Genomic DNA, 16,618 nt, shown 5'->3' with positions numbered 1-16,618 from the left:
GCGTGGCCTGTATTCAGCTTGACCTGTGTATACCAAACCTCCGCCATCTCCAGGGATCCACCCGACCCAAAATCGCTGGCCACTCGATGCGTTTTGTCCTGGGGACGCGCTAGTCGGCATGGACCCAACTGAGGGACTGAGCGTCGACTTGGGGACCCAATCGTCGCCCGACCGCAGGCTACGACGTTCCTCTTCTCCGGTTTTCTTTGAAGGTCGAATTTTTGAGGATTTCGTATTCGCCTCTTGTCGATCTAGTTGGTTGTCTGGTTATTTTCGGTCTGGTCCGAGGCCTTTGGTTTTGGAGCCCTGGGGGGTTTTTTCTTCTTCTTCCCTCAGGTTACCCACACGGGAGCGCGTCTATCAACAGGGATGGAGCCGGTCGGGCACTAATAGGCGCAGCCCGCATGGCTGAACGGTCACGGGAACACTCTCAGCCATTCACAATCGGCCCTGGGACGCTATGTTCTCGCGATCTGACGTGGCTCCAAGGGAGGCGGAGATGGGGGATGTTTGGGTGTGATGTGATAGTTCTGCAGAGTTGAAAGTATATTGACAGCATGACCGGGGGGGGTCGTGTGATGATGGGCTTGATCTCCAAGGCGAATGCTGGGTGATGCAAATGCAAATCGGTGGTGACACAGTTGCGATTCCAACTCGCTTCGGAGCGAAATGAGTGCAGGGTGTCGTGCAGAGCGGGATGATCACGTTGCTTTTTTCTTGCTTTCTTTTCTTTTGCTCGGGATGCTGCTTGCCGGCGCACGAGCGATCTCCCTGATTCGTAGAGGTAATCCCGGTGCGACCGCTAGGATCGTGCTGAGGTTGGTGTTGGTGTTGGTATCGGTGATGGCGTTGGCATCGCATGTAGATGCATCAATCCGAATACGATATTAAAAGTCTGTAGCGTACCATGGTAACCATTAAACTTGGAAAATCACGCATGATCACGATGAGCCTGACAGCAGCCAATGGCCAATGGTAGGGGTAGATGATGGAGAGGATGTTGGCAACGGCTGAGGGGAGGTACGAGATGCCGGCTGCTGCACGTGGCGGACACTGCCAGTGGCAGCCGGCACCGATCACCCACGCAGAACCCTACTAGTATTGCTAATACAAGTTGGGCATCATTACCTAGTAAGCATATATATGCAAGGGATGCAAGAGAAACGTCACTTGGGGTCTTTGCTCTTGGAGCACGGTTCTGGTGGCGCTCATCCATCGTTGGATTGATAAGACTTGTATGCAATACATCATACGGCCATACTACTAGTATTACTATAGACCATTGACTCGAACATAGTGGTATCAGAAAATTAATTCTGATGATTTCTACTTTCTCAAAGCTATTGGCTTTTGGTTCAAACCTTGAAAGTCAACTTCAGCCCTGGAGATTTGGAGTACTGCCAGTGGTAACTGATATATATCCTCTTGGTACTATCTTGTATGTAGTACTACCAGTGCATTACATATGGAATCCATCCATACTACTACCTACTACTTGTATCACTGGCACTGGCACTGGCACTCGCATGGACTCGGATCATAGTAAAAACCAGATCTAATCTACCAGGGCAACTATAACCATATGAAGCACTTTAGATAACCCACGTTACAAATAGTACTAGCCTGGGCAAAACCCTGAAAGTTGATCCCCAAAGCTCCCGCCATGCCCTAACATCATACTGACCCGCCTAGTATAACTACTACTAGTAGCACTAGTATACTAGTAACCACCAGAAAACACATCCCTTCTCACAACGGCTAGACTACTGCTTCAACCATGTGGCAGACCTCGGGACCCTCAGCATCATGGATCCAATTTCAGACTAGACAAGCCTCGGACCATTCATTCCATTGCAACCACTTTTAGTAAATCATCTTCCAGAAGGAGCCCTAGTAACTTTAAAAAGGCCCAACCTGTCTCACGCCACATATAACAAACCCATGGAATCGAATTTTTGACGCTCCTTTCCAGAGCAGGAAGGTGAGAAATGAATCGAACTACAATGGGTCCAAAAGGGCGCAGCTTACCCCTCCAAAAATAAATATTAATTTATTTTATTTTTCGGGAAGAGGTGACTGGTACCTAATTAACTAACTAACCTAACCTAACCTCGAAGAGTGAATCGGAGAGAGAAAAGGAGCTTGGAAAAGCCCTGGAGAAAAATATTTCCCCATTTTTTTGGGAGCCAGAGATTCCCAATATCTGGTTCGTTCCTCATTTTCATTTCAGTGAACCCCCGGTCTAAACCCATTTCAACACATTTTCTCCGTACCGTACCAAAGTCTGCCTCTTCTGCTTTTTCTGGTTCTGGGACTGGGACTTGTGGCGGAGTCCCGTCCCGACCCAATCCAACACCCGTACCAAACAATGCCCTTACCCACAAGGTGAACCAAAGAGGGTTGGATGAAGACCGGAAGGCACACAGGAAGGGGTCAATGGGGAGGAGGTATCTAATAAAATAGGGAAGGGAGGGGAGTGTATGAGCGGTGGGAAGTAAGAAACAAAGATAGAAAGAAAGAGGGGACCTAGACCTAGTCCAAGCCTACACCTACACCTACGCCAACGCCCACGCCTAAGCCAGGTCCAAGCCAACTTGAAGTCCAAGGTTTCGTCTAGCGGGCTTGCCCGACAGCGGGCCGAACGCGGCGCGGGCGGGCGCAAGTGTGCGGGTGCTTGCTGTGGGCTTTGTTTCTTTTTTTTTTTTTTTTCTCGGCCTGTTACTTGAGTTGGAGGTGCAGAAGTGTGGACGCATGTGTGGACTCTGCCCAGATGGACGCTGATTTTGTGGACTTCAATTTTTCTTTCTTTCTTTCTTTCTTCTGCAGAGTCGAATATGGGTTTGCTCCGGGGTCTGGGGTTCCACTACCATACATATGTACATATGTGAGCGGGTATTTAGTGTTAATGATTTTCTTTTTTCCTTTTCCTTTCTGACGATGGCCTGTTTGAGAAGGTGGGTGATGGATTCGAGGTGGATGTGGATGTAGATGTGGGTGTGTTTGATTTTTTTGAGTTTTTATTTACGGAGTACATACAAACAAAAACTCCAATGTTTCTTTGTTCCATCCGATTCCCGAGGGATTTTGGATCAGCTAGGTAGTACTAACTAGTATGTAGCTAGAGTATGTAGTAGTGGGGATTGGCGATGTCTGGGTCTGGGATTGTTTTCTCTGGCGAGGGGGTTGTTATTGGTTCTGTGGTCCAAGAAGAAAGTTCTGTTTTTGTACTCTGTCTGATGTGTCTCGTTTCATAGAATGAGACAGGGCTGTGCCTCGACTAGTTAGCGTTAGGCACATACCCTAAGCACAGGACCGGACCGCCTGTCGGAAGATTCGTACGGGAGGACTACATGTTTAGCGCGGATTGGCGAAGTGTATCGGTTGATTTGGATTGACAGGGATAGGAGGGGTACTACATGGGTGTAGAGGGGTAGAGTGGAGGAATACTAGTAGGATATGTAGCCCTACCTAGAGTAGTATGCATATAATGACTGTGGAAAGGGAATTGGCTGGATCTCGATTCCTGCCTTGATGCAGCTAAGATGTGATCAGAGGCGCAGTGCAGTGCAGTGACACATTCTGTCTTAGTTATTACTGCATGCAGGGAAGAAGCCTGGGAAAGAAAGAGAGGGAGAAAAAATAGTCTGAATTTTTCTATTTGACAGGGAGTAGTAGAGAAAACAAAGAGGGGAGGGGGAGTATGCCCCCAATTCCCCTAAAATGGCCTTGTGCAGAGCGCCATCGGGGTTAAAAATCTCACGATGTATGGACGGGTGAATTGACCGGTTCTGGATTGTTTGCTTCTAGTTGCAGACGATGAGAATGGAAACAAAGAGAAATTTGGGGCATCGAACCCAGAGCCATGGACGGATGGGAAAGGATGGGGATGAGGGGGGGGGGGGGTTGCAATGCAATTCTCATCACTATCACAACGGTGAATGTCCGAGAGAGGCGCCCGAATCAAAGTCAGTGGGTAGACTCTGATCGTAGGCGGCTCGATCAACTGCCAAGGTAGGCGAATTATGTTACGAATCGGGCATCACGACGCTGTTGAGATACGTCACCTGTTGAGGAAGCGGTCAGCGGTGGTCAAGGGCTGATCCCCAGTGTGACAAGTTGTGTAGCCGTGCAATCTGATTGATTGGGGCCGAGCATCGGGAGGGGATCAGAGGGGAGGAGAGAGGGGAAGGGGAAAAACAAAGGGACCCCCCCAAGTGGCTAGCTCAGAAAGGAAAAGAGACTAGTCGAGACGGGGCAAAATCGGCGGGGACGGGGGGAAGGAGAAGAAAAGGGCGAGAGAGGAAGAAGAGATAGATCAGTTGCTTACGAAGGGCTCCATCACGCCAACTAGAGCGGCGATCCGATGTTGTGCATCAGCGGCCATCATATCTGCGTCAGAGAGAGGACGACCCAGAGTGAAGCTGCGTAGACGAAGCAATTGAATGTTTGGATGGTCAGCCTCGTAGCCCTGTACAATTCTGATCAGTGTTGCTCCTCAGCTCAGCTCAACTCCCAATGTTCAGGAGTGCGATGTTTTGATGGTGTGACTGGTGGAGGAAAGAGAAGGAAGTTCATTCGACGGGCATTTTTGGACGTGGAGCCTGCGCCGTGTTGAACCATGGAACCATCGACCCAAATAGGCCGGGAGAGAGTCGTGCCTGCCTCGTCTGTGTCGGCCGTGTGTTTTTTTTTCTGTTTCTGCTTTGGCTGTGCCGCTTTGCCTTTGCCTATACCTTTACCATGTGCCATTGCCATGCCATTCCATTCCATTGCCACACAACTCTAGCGTGTCTGAGGCTGCCGCGCTCGGTCTGGTCCGTTGCCCCCGGCCCGCGTGTATTGGCGGAGATCACAGACCCGGCTGGAACGCGTGACTTGTCGCCTCATACACCCATGGTACTCTGTGTACGATCTCTGTACACTGTACACGATGGATGGTGCCTGAAATGCCTGGCAATGATCATCACAAACACTAGAGCAATGGCTAGATGGCAATGACAATGGCGATGGCCTTGACGATGCTGATACTCTCGGTGATCACCATCCACAATAGAAGGACCCGAGTCCGATCGGGCCCCCCCATCACCCGTATGCAACTCAGCGAAGCCCCTTACCAACGGCATACAAGTGGCATATCATCGAGGGAAATAATCAAAGAGGCCACAAGGGACAGGCATTCGATCACAGTGGAGTTCCATGGTCCAACATGCTTCAGGGATAGGGCTGAATTCAGGAAAGGTGACGACTAACTTACCTTAGGCTTGGTTTTCAGGGCAGACTCTCGATTATGATGGGCAAACGCCTTCACCACCGCTTCATCATCGTCTGCCGCTCCTCCGAGGAACTCCCGGCGCATCTCTGGTGCTCGGAGAACCTCCTTCCATTGATCCGCGTACGCATCGATGTCCTCTCGAAGCAACCGGAGCGGTTCGGCCTCGGGTTGCCAGAGCCCACAACCTATACCCAAATGGTGAGGATAGGAGTGACGATGGAGAGAAAGAAAAGGGGGGGAAAAGACACGGAAGAACACAAGACAAAAGAACGTGGAAAAGACATACCCACGAAACATGAACCAGGTTGGAAGTGCACATAATACGCGGCATACGGGCCCTTTTTGCCAGTCCGGGACCTAGGGCTTGCATGAGTATCACTGCACATCATTCCCCTCTCCAGTCAGACACTATGGACTTACCACGCAGCTGAGAAATGAATCTATTCGTCCGTCAGCAGGGCTCCTGCACGCCGCTAACAATCATCACAGTCACACAGGACGGGTTTATCACGCGCAGCGATGGAGCAGGGCAGGGGTAGGGCCAGGGAATGAGGGGCCATGGACATACCTTGTATGGAAGAGGATTCTTGCTAAAGCGGACGTCGCGGTAGATCCGAAAAACCTGGTTCTTGGTCAGTGTCTCGTCGGTGTCAAGGATATGTCGGTGACGTGTTGGGGGCGTACCAGGTCCTTCGCAGGCAACTCGGGGACAGTACTGTCTTGTTCGGCGAGCTTGCCGGTTAGGGCTTCGACAAATGTTTCGAAATCCTTCTTCGCCGCGCGGTAATCTGGGTCATGCCCTGCAGGATACATCCAGTCAGCTTACTCGATAACCGCGATGGCACAGCAGCGCCAGCCTTGCTCTGTCTGCTCTGTCCTGCCTTGCGTTGTGCCTGTGCTGCTTTACCTTTGAGCCATTCCCTCTCGTTATTCTTGGCTAGGTCCAGTAGGAACAGCCGGGTGTTGGGGTGCAGCGTCTCATCTTCGTACGGTACATCACCGGGGTCGCGCGCCTTAGGTTTGGAGATGATGACCTCTTGTCCTGGAGCCAAGCCTGTGCGAACACCCTCCCGCCATAGTTCCTTGCCCTTCAAGGATGCAGTATCAGATACCCTGCCTTTCCCTATCTTGCCCCCTTTAGCCCGCGCGCTCTTCGTCTCCTCCTCGCTGTCGGGTTCGTCGTCCTGATCGGAGGGCTCGTGGTCGTCAGATTCTGGGTCAACATCATTCTCCTCATACGCGGAGTCGTCCTCGTCCTCGTCCTCATCGGTGTCGCTGGCCGGCTCCTCGGACTCAGCGGAGCCCTTGGGTTCAAAGTACTTGCTCTTCTTAGTTGTGGTTTTAACCTGGCTGCCAGGCAAGTCGATGTTGGACCTGACCCTCTTAACCTCCGCCTCCGAAGCGGACAGCCTGGTTGAAGCGCGTCGCTTTGGCGCCGCTTCTGGCGCTTGCGCCGCGGGAGCGGCCCGGGACGATCGTCGAGACATAGTAAATATTGAAATAGATGTGTGTAAGATGTGTATAGAACTGGAATCTGATCCCACTATTGCCCCCTTTCTGCCCAATCACCTTACGTTTTGCTTAGAAGTGTGTGTATTTTGAAGACCTTGTTTGTTTCTCCCCGCCAATTCTGCTCTGTTTGTTACCCACTGTAAAAGATGCACAGCAGAGATCAATTTGTTGCGCCCGGATAAAGGAGCTCGAAATTGATTCCTGCGATGGTTCTGAGAAATGGGTTAAGGTGAAAAGAGAAAAAAATTGGGTGACAAAAGAGGGCAGTACACCCTTTTTAAACCGGCTTTTTTTTATTATGTTATTTTGCCCTTACCCTTACCCTTTTATGTACTGGTAATACGAGAGGGAACCGCCGTGACTGCTCTCCGCCTTCTGTTTTTTTTTTTTCTGCCCGATCGATCGATTTGGATATCAAAGATACCCTGACGCAATCACATTTCTATTCTACGAGTATTCACAGAATAAATCATACACCCAGGAATCAGACCTTTCATCGCACTTCCTAATTGACAAAAGAGAAAGAATATCACCCCCACGACCATCAGGGTCCGACCAAAGCAATGGCTCAATCAAACCAAGAAAATATCCCCCCCCACTCTTCACGACCCGCAAGAACAAAATCATAGAAGAGCTCGCCATCCCAGATGAAGATTATACAGATCTCTCACCAAAGGGCTCCGTCGATCTAGGCGTGCGGGATTTGATCCGCGATATTAATGCTTTGCCCGGCTTGGTCACGACGAGTAGTTGTGCGGGGCGCATTAGTGTTTTCCTCGAGGGGAGGAGGGATGCCGGTTCGTCTGGCGTGTCTGAGCAGGAGGGTCCAGTGAAAGAGCCAGAGACAGAGCCAGAGCCAGAGGTTCGGGATGATCAGAGAGTTTTTGCGCCGTCCGGGGGGAAAGGTGCTGGGAGATGGTTGTATGTTTCGCATGACCCTTTTCCTGGGTTAAAGTCCAGTTCATCGAATTCGAATTCGCATTCGAACTCAAGTTCGGCTCCGGCTTCATTGCATGAGGCTTTTGGCTTGATTCCTGGTAATGGGAAACCGCCAGCTGTTAGTGTTGGAAAGTCATTGAGACTTGTTCGTTTTCATTATGATCCATTGGTATGTGTTTTCCCCCATTTTTGTTTCATTTCATTTCATACTCTTTGGTCGGGTGCATTGTACATGTCCTCCAAAGATGTCTTGCAACATCTCCATTCCCTTCTTATATTTACGCCAGCAGGCGACATCCCCACATACGCACACCCACCCACTAACACTCACCCAGATTCTCCACGTAATGGCCGCCACCCTATCCCACGCAAGTCCCGTCCTAGCCGCAGCATCTGCCTCCGGCTTCCGCGAAAGCGGCCTGCAAAGTCTCCGTTGCCTCGAAGGAGAGGGTTCCGGGCCCAGTCCCATTGTCGCCGTGCGCTCAGCCGGTCTTCAATTCGAGTCTGTGATTGGGTATTGCGATGACGAAGATGAATCATCTGCTGGCGAGCCTGTTATTCGCAGTCTTGTGACGGAGGAGTATCTGGCCATGTTGATTGCTATGTCGGATGAGCGGTTTAAGGTTAATTCTGAGCGCAGGGAGAGATTTAGAGCTACTTTGCTTGAGGCTTGGAAGGGGAAGGGGAAGTCGAAGTCGGAGGATTGGGAGGATCCTGTTGCCCGCAGGGAGAGGAAACGGGCCGAAGGGCTGGCGAGGAAGAAGCTTTTGGAGAGTCGGAAGGCTCAAGATGCTGGGACTGGGGTTGAGGTTGAGTCTGCTGGTCAGGGTCAGGATGTTTGAAAAAGCAGAAACTTTGGAACCCTGGTTATATGTATATAAAGTTGCAGTGGTCACGGTCGTTCGAATTAGTATATCACGAGTAATTATACCTGGAGGTGTATACCCGTTTTTCACACTGGAATCTTGTTCTTTAATACGGCTCGCCCATAAAAGTTTTCAAAATCGAGAAAGTCGTCGCTGAATTCAATTTCGATAGATCCAAGATTAGAAGTTATGATCATCCCCTGTCAAGGGGGCTGTCCACTCTTCATGCTGAGGTTTTCGATACTCAAAACCCGAGGTCATCCTTTTTCGTAGGGAAAGCATAGAACGTCTATTATAGCCAATTACTCAAAGCTGGCTTTAAAATTGAGTTTCCAGATACAACATACAACTTGGCTCGCTAAACTCGCTTAGCCCGCGTAGATCATCATACCTTCGAGTACGTCGGATACATCATGAGCCCAACACAAAGCTTTACTATCAGGACGAAGGGAATAGCCCCCACAGTCTGTCGCTTCCTAGTACCAATAATAACGCGACTAGATCAAAGCCCGAGATCCCGGTCGGCTTGTCCGAGGGGCCGAAGAGCGTAGGGCAAAGATCCGGCAAGAGTCTAGGTTTCTATGGAGTACTAACTGGCAATTAAAATTGTCTAGTGCCTTCAAGTTTTAATCTCTAGTACTACTTACTAGTCCATGGCCGAGTCGGTGTATAAGTACCTACCAGGGAGTAACCACCTGCTATGTATATATTTCCCATCCCAAGGTTCTTCCGACTAACAACTCCCCCTCCGCGCGTTCCCGCTTCGACCTCCCAGCAACTTCAACTGAACACAACTTGTTGAACCTCCAGTACTTCAAGTTCCAATCCAAGTGGATCAAAAACAATCATGGCCGACATCAAGCCCCCTTTCACTAAAGAATCCGCTCACCTGAAGGTCAAAGCAGCTCAGAACATGTGGAATACCCAGTGAGTTTTCGATTTCCCTTGCATCATGACTTGACCCTATGGACCACATGGGCCAAGTAAGGGCAACCGCCATCCATCCCTTGCATTCCTCACTCCCTTCGACTCTCCGCCCGTACGAGGCCCTGAGCTCATATGGTCGCATGCCATTTCACGTTTCTTCCGTGGTTTTTGGCTTTGCCCTTGTGAGGGGGTGATCGTCTGATCTATTCGCTCGTTTTCCTTCTCATCTTAACTTTTGTTATGTCCCCGAATATGACGTAGTACATACATACCAATCTTGTGCAAACAACTTGAACAAATCTAACAAGTTACACCATCACTAGGGACCCGTCAAAAGTCGTCAACGGATACACGCCGACATGTATCTGGCGAAACCGCACAACATTTTTCTCAGGATCGGAAGCGATCGTCAAATTTTTGACGGCAAAGTGGAATCGCGAGAAGAACTATCGTCTGCGAAAGGAGCTCTTTGCTTTTTGGGAGGACCGTATCGCCGTGCAGTTTTGGTATGAGTTTCAGGATGCGGATGATGGAATGAAGTGGAAACGTTGCTATGGGTTGGAAGATTGGACTTTTGATCCGGAGAGTGGAAAGATGTGTAAGCGCATGATGAGCGGGAATGATATGCTTCTTGGGTCTGGTGGGAATGGTGAGGGGCGTTGGTTTGTGGAGGGGGTTGATGTTAATAAGGTGCATATCAGTCAGGAGCACTGGTAGTAGTGCACCACTAGTTTCGATGAGATACTAGTAGTAGTTAGGACCAGAATGTTTTTTCTTTCCTACTAGTATATTCTGATAATATATAATACGACTAGTAGTAGTACACTCGTAGTAGTACTCCAGGGCTTATACTAGCCCGCCGGGGCGTACCACCTCAGTTTCAAGTTCAATATATAAAAGCACCAACTCAGAACCACATCATGACCATGACAGTTCCAAGCCCTGGAGGCTCTATGCCGCCTCGAGACATTTTGTAAACTAATGATTGCAGGTATCCGCCCGAGTAGTAGTATATTATGACTTCCATTTCATTTTCGTTTCTTCAGATCCGGTGTACTGTTACTCTACTAGTAGAGCTTGAATATATTTATTAAGATCGAGGACGGAAGGTCTTGTCAGAGTACTAGTGGATATATATTTTGAATTCTCAGTAAGTACTAGGCAGTTTGCTGGACTCTCAGACTATTCGGTTAACTCTAGTTTGAAGATGGTCGAGGACATGATGTCGGGGCATAGGTTTAAACTACTGGGGGCGGCTCGAAGTTGATAAAAATGAAAATCTCCACCGTAGATCAAGGGCGCCGATTACAATCTTTCTGGATGCCCAATGAGGAAAGATCTAACAAGAAGAGCAAATTTGATTTCTTTCTCGTTCTACTGAATTGTAGATGATGCTGTTTGATCTATAGGGGATCTAGGTGATTATCGTTATAGCGACAGGAAGACTGAATACAGCACGGCCGGTGTCACGAGGCGATAGGAAAAAAACACCCAATGGATGACACTAAAGACAGAAATAGTATCTCATTAGATTTGAGAAGGGGTCTAGGGAGTGGAATGTCGAGGATAATCCTCACCCCTTGAGCCCTTGATCGGGATGGAATGCGACGACGACCCTTCCCCCACCATAAACATATCTCGATTTTCACCGAGGAGCCTCAAATGTACAGATAGACAAGGTTCTATTACTGTTAGCAATTTCTTTTGGATAAATGTAGTTTCAGATGTTTTAAGAGTAGGTAGTAGCGGCCATATGGTTCACACTAGGTAAACACTTAACTAGAAACAACCATAATAAGGAATGAGTAGAGAGAAAACGACGAGAGATTAGCATGGAAATGACCAAAGTTAGAAAGAAAAGGAAGAGGGAACAAACCAGAGAAGAAACATCATAGTAAAGCAACAAATAAAAAGGAGTGGGTGGTAAAATAGAGTAGTGTAGTGTAGTGTACTACTCCGCTCAGAAGGAAATGACGGGAGCATTCCAGCGTTGGCATCGTCGGCGGCAGGAATCTTGCTTGCTCTTCCATTCCTCACCTCTTCACAACAAGTCATGTTGAGGCATTCCACGTCAGGGCCCCCCCAATCTCCCAGGTCTCTGAAACCCAGTCGACCGCGCCGTTTTCTCTCTCCAGTCTAGTTCTCTCACCAACGGGTCCTCACCTCCCGCAGCTTTCGTTCGAACTCCTTCGACCTCGCGATGCCGTGTTGACCAGGTCCTTGTCACTCTTTACACCTTCCAGAATCCACTGGAGCCGATCTTTACAGTCCTTCGTTTTCATTCAATTCGCCTGTCAACGCCATTCCGTGTTGAATCCCACTTCAATGTGAGCAGGAGACGGGGAAGTATACCTTGGAACAAAGAGGCTAATACATAATCTGCCCAGCTTCTAACTAATCGCCTGTCCAAAAAAAAAATCGCCATTTGATGCCCATTTGACCAAGAAGAGCTCAAGCCCCAGCGACCAAAGCGATGGATCAATCGATGCTGGATCTGAACGATCCCCATCGGAGACGTCAGCCTTTGAAAGATGCATCCGGAAGAATCAACAATGCGAGGTCTCCCAAGCCCGAGACACCAAGGGTTCGCGTCGAGGATCTTGATCAGCTCAAGACTCCAGACCAGATGTCCATCATGACTAGCCCGACGCCTCGGGACAAGGAGAACCACAGACTGTCAGTAATCACCGACTTCCAATCCGACTCGGCTCGCAACTCCGTTCTGTCGGCTGCGTCCATTCTATCGAACAAAGGAAAACGCAAAACTCACGTTGGACCATGGCAACTCGGGAAGACCTTGGGAAAAGGAGCTACCGGTCGTGTTAGGTTAGCCAAGCACGCCGTCACCGGTCAGACCGCAGCTATCAAGATTGTGTCCAAGAAATCGGCCGCTATGGTTCAGAGCGAAAGTATCGCCGCAATGGATCGAAACGTCAGCAACTTTTCAGGGTTTACTAATGCTCGCCACATGCCTTGTGGAATTGAGCGCGAGGTGGTCATCATGAAGCTCATCGAGCATCATAATGTAATTAGTCTATACGACGTGTGGGAGAACCGTGGCGAGCTGTAAGTACCGAGGAGACAAGGAGACGTATGAGTCTGGACTGACAAATATGACAGATATCTGGTTCTCGAGTACGTTGAGGGAGGGGAGCTATTTGACTACGTGTCCAAGAATGGTCCACTCCCAGAGGAAGAAGCCGTTCGCCTGTTCCGTCAAATTATTGCAGGATTGGGTTACTGTCATCGTTTCAACATTTGTCACCGTGACTTGAAGCCTGAGAACATTCTGCTCGACTCTCACCACAATGTCAAACTTGCAGATTTTGGTATGGCAGCCCTGCAGCCCGCAGGCCACTGGCTCAACACCTCTTGTGGAAGCCCTCATTATGCCGCACCGGAGATTATTTACGGCCGCAAATACCGCGGTGATCGGGCTGATATGTGGAGCTGCGGAATCATTTTGTATGCCCTTTTGACGGGATACCTTCCTTTTGATGGTGGCGACCTGCCCAACACGTTGCGGCTGGTTAAGAAAGGGGAATATATGATTCCTTCCGAGTTAAGCGATGAATCCGCCGACCTCATTCAACGCATTTTGCAGAAACGGCCTGAGGATCGGATCTCCATGGCTAGCATTTGGCAACACCCTCTCTTGACCAAATACGAAAAGCTGCATAATGCCATGACTGATCAATACATTGGTCCTCCGCCGAAACTATCTATCAAGGACTGTGGCAAGCCAATCTCCTGTCGCCAGGATATAGACATGGACATCTTGCGAAACCTGCAAACACTGTGGCACGATGTCAAGCCAGATGCTTTGATTGACAGAATCCTGTGCATAGAGTAAGTCGCACATTCATTCATGTGTAAACTTAATGCTGACTAGGATTTCCAGACCAACCCACGAGCGAATGTTTTACAACGCACTTGCCAAGTTTCGTGATGAACAGTTGGAGAATTACCAAGGACAACCGTTGGAGTATTCTGCAAGTGACTATCACCATATATCCCGCCCTGGAAGCAAGCCTCGCCGAGGTCGTAGCCAAAATGGACGGAACAGCGCAAAACGTCGATCTCACGTTTCCGTCGTCAAAGACATTCGTCACAGGATAACCTCGCCGCAGGAGCCCAAATCGTGTGCCAGCGTGGAGAGCTACGATCCATTCCGATCTCCCAAACACCATGCGACATTAAAGGAGGCTAAATATGCCCAGGTCACGATTCACAGGGCAGTAGAGGAACATGATGAGATGGTGGCCTCGCCCTTTGTCAAGCCGCCTCCATCAATCGTAGAGGAAGAAGAGCCCGATGATGATGAAGATGGAATTGAGAACTCACCCTTCACGGTTCTACAGAAGCGAAAACACAAGCCCAGCTCGATGAAGTCCTTCCAATCTTCCAAGGTTCCCCTCTCCAGTTCAAGATGCCCAAGCCTATCTACCCACTCGACCAGCTACCGTCGCAATGTTTCTTTCCGTCACGCTCGCAACAAGTCACAGGGATCGACCAAGCCAAAGAGAAGAAAGACAGGCCAGAACCAATTACCAAACCCTCAGACCGATCTCAAGAGGTCACCAAGCGCCGCCAGTCTACAGATGATTGCTGATGGTCATAATGTACCTCCGATGCCAAGTAGCCCACCTCTCCCAGCCCAGCCAACTGTTGTCCGACCAAGCGGGGTTAAGGTCCGAAGCTTGGGTCAGGCCAGAAAAGTTAGGGAGTCAGACATCATCTGGAAGGAAGACACCCGGAAGGTATCTCACGAACTCAGTCAGATTTGCGAAGAGGCGTTCAATGGTAGTTCTGTGACCACCATCCGCACCGCCAGCACCGAAGCCGGATACGAGACACCCGCAACTCCAGTCTCAATCGCCAGCCAGGAGCATTTCGTTAACGTTCCGATCAAGGCATCAGCCGATATATTGAAGGCGACTCCGAAGGAGTGTGGGCGCTCATACAGCATTCAGGAGCTGACTGAAACTCGGCGCAAGCTTGTGGAGCATAGCAAGGGTCGAAGTGATAACATTCCAGGATACCTTTCAGGCGTCATCGGCCATCTTGATCGCTTGATCGAAGAAGATCAAACACAGCACGACAATCATGTCGATAGGGAAGACAGCAATTTACCAATGGATCACTATCTCGCTGCGGAGGAAACCTCACTTCCCGTTATCACTGAAGAGTTCGCCAGTCCTATTCGCGCGCCCAGTGAGAATACCCCCCAAGCTGAAGCATAAGCCTCGTTTGCCGCCGCCTGGACAGCGTGGAGGTGATGCTCGAACTACTATTCGGATGGTCCCGCACAGCTCCCTGCGGTCCATGGATGAGGTGAAACCCTTGATGATTCGCAAGAAAACACCGGGTATGGTATCTGTTTTCCCAGAGAAGGAAATCAATGATTCCAGTCGCAATTATTCCGCCAGCTCCCGACAGACTCGCAATGCCTCTGGCTTGGAGCGAATTGACGAAAGCCCTCCATCCCCCGAGCGCAATACAGGTTCCTACAGCAAGAAATGGTCGTGGTTCAAGACCCGTTCACACGTTCCCGACAGTCCGCCATTGCCTCCTCCCAAAGAACGTCAGCAAATCATTCCGAGCAATGGAACAATTGTTCACACTCCTGTAGACCTGATGGGATCGCCTCCCAAGACGGAGGAAGTGCGAGCCCCTACCCGAAAGACGTCCATGGAGCGCTTCGGTGGTAATCTGCTGAAGAAGCTGATGCCAAAGAAGTCGAACAAAAACTTGGCTCAGCCTGAAGCGGGTAAGTCATCCATCCGCGACTTACTCGAGCATCCGCTAAGACATACCAAAGACAAGGACAGGCCTTCTTCAAAGGATCAAAACCGCAACTCCTCGCTTACGTGCAAGAGATTCCCCGACCCCGAGAGCTCCTTCGAGGCCGACGATCTCCATAGCCCGCCTTCAATGAAGCGGCGCTCTATCGCTAACCACAATTGGTTTGCTCGGGTTTTCCAGATAAAGCCGGCGTCCCGAGTCATCGCTCTCAATACTTCCAAGGTGAAGAGTCGCAAGGAAGTTTATAAGCTGCTCCGTGATTGGCGAGACTACGGCATGGAAGACGTGTACATGGATAAGAACAACAGCACAGTTCATGGTCGAGTGAGCGAGGCTAACTGTACGTTTCGAACACTAGCCCTATCTTGTTATTTATGAATACTGACCATCGTATAGTCCTTCGTCTTCGCGAGGTGGAATTTACTGCTGAGTTCTATACCGTGCTCGAACATGGTCGCCAAGCCAACCTCAGTCTGGTCCGTTTCAAACAGGAACGTGGCGCTGCGTCTTCATTCAACAAAGTCGTTGAGACTGTTCAGTCTATGCTGAAATCCCGAGGCATGCTTGTGGAAGACCCTGCTCGCGCCAAGAAAATGTCCCGTGTGCTGGACACGGTTCCTAATGCTTAATCATTGTCACAAAAGCTCCCCCTCTCCAGACCCATCCTCCACTTTCACTCTTATCCAACTCTTACGAAACATTATCCCCGACACTCGCTCAATATCCACTCTCTCACTCACCCTCTTGCGTTACAGCCAGCAAAACCACCCATTGCATTTTCTTCCTACCGTCTACACTCGCTTGCATCCAACCATCTACAAGGCTGTCCCATTGATAAGCCTCCCCCACTCGTTCATTACTGCACTCCGATGCTTGTTTCCTCCAATCCAATCTCCCTTTGTCTATCAGTTTCCCAACTTTATTATTTTTATTTTCTTTTTTTTCCCAAAAATATGAGTTCAACTTTGTTCTGCAACCCATCGCATGTCCATTCCCCTTGATCACTTTCCGCGTCGTCTTCTGCCATCGTGATTGGACTCTACTGTACCAAGGCGTAACTTGAACTAATACATAATCGAAGCGTGTGGGCGTGGGGTTGTGTGTATGTTAGTGGAAGAAATCAGACGTCTAGCTAGTTGAATTCTATTTAGTCAATCCTCCAGTCTAGTCCAGTCCAGTTCAGTCCAGTCCAGTCCAGTCTATGCATCACCTCCAACCATCGGCAGCTTCTCCGTCGGGTTTTTCTTTATCGGCGGGTTGGATGCTCCTAAAGGGTTTAGCGCCTCAGGGTGACCGG

The 16,618-nt window shown here is 49.7% G+C and overlaps 4 protein-coding genes across 4 annotated transcripts; 3 read left to right on the top strand and 1 right to left on the bottom strand.

The window, feature by feature from the left end:
• Nucleotides 1-4,025: 4,025 nt before the first annotated feature.
• N7481_007815 (DUF2461 domain-containing protein) lies at nt 4,026-6,759 on the bottom strand (the record flags this gene model as incomplete). The annotated part of the gene is made up of 8 exons (XM_057267034.1): nt 4,026-4,064; nt 4,328-4,468; nt 5,255-5,457; nt 5,559-5,629; nt 5,693-5,712; nt 5,841-5,894; nt 5,957-6,060; nt 6,099-6,759. The coding sequence occupies 8 exons, from the start codon at nt 6,757-6,759 to the stop codon at nt 4,026-4,028; spliced, it is 1,293 nt and encodes a 430-aa protein (XP_057121235.1).
• Nucleotides 6,760-7,968: 1,209 nt separating this feature from the next.
• On the top strand, nt 7,969-8,565 carry N7481_007814 (uncharacterized protein; the record flags this gene model as incomplete). The annotated part of the gene is made up of 1 exon (XM_057267033.1): nt 7,969-8,565. The coding sequence occupies one exon, from the start codon at nt 7,969-7,971 to the stop codon at nt 8,563-8,565; it is 597 nt and encodes a 198-aa protein (XP_057121234.1).
• An 871-nt stretch (nt 8,566-9,436) lies between these two features.
• On the top strand, nt 9,437-10,233 carry N7481_007813 (uncharacterized protein; the record flags this gene model as incomplete). The annotated part of the gene is made up of 2 exons (XM_057267032.1): nt 9,437-9,516; nt 9,840-10,233. The coding sequence occupies 2 exons, from the start codon at nt 9,437-9,439 to the stop codon at nt 10,231-10,233; spliced, it is 474 nt and encodes a 157-aa protein (XP_057121233.1).
• Nucleotides 10,234-11,989: 1,756 nt separating this feature from the next.
• Nucleotides 11,990-15,950, top strand: N7481_007812 (serine/threonine-protein kinase; the record flags this gene model as incomplete). The annotated part of the gene is made up of 6 exons (XM_057267031.1): nt 11,990-12,582; nt 12,637-13,365; nt 13,418-14,730; nt 14,792-15,286; nt 15,338-15,661; nt 15,718-15,950. 6 exons carry the CDS (start codon nt 11,990-11,992, stop codon nt 15,948-15,950), a joined length of 3,687 nt encoding a protein of 1,228 aa, XP_057121232.1.
• Between the last annotated feature and the right edge of the window lie 668 nt (nt 15,951-16,618).

This window comes from Penicillium waksmanii (genome assembly GCF_028829765.1).
Source record: "Penicillium waksmanii strain IBT 27052 chromosome Unknown utg000007l:1.0-4314555.0:1.0-4317578.0, whole genome shotgun sequence".
Classification (NCBI taxonomy): Eukaryota; Fungi; Ascomycota; class Eurotiomycetes; order Eurotiales; family Aspergillaceae; genus Penicillium; species Penicillium waksmanii.
This window is presented reverse-complemented; position numbering and strand designations above follow the sequence as displayed.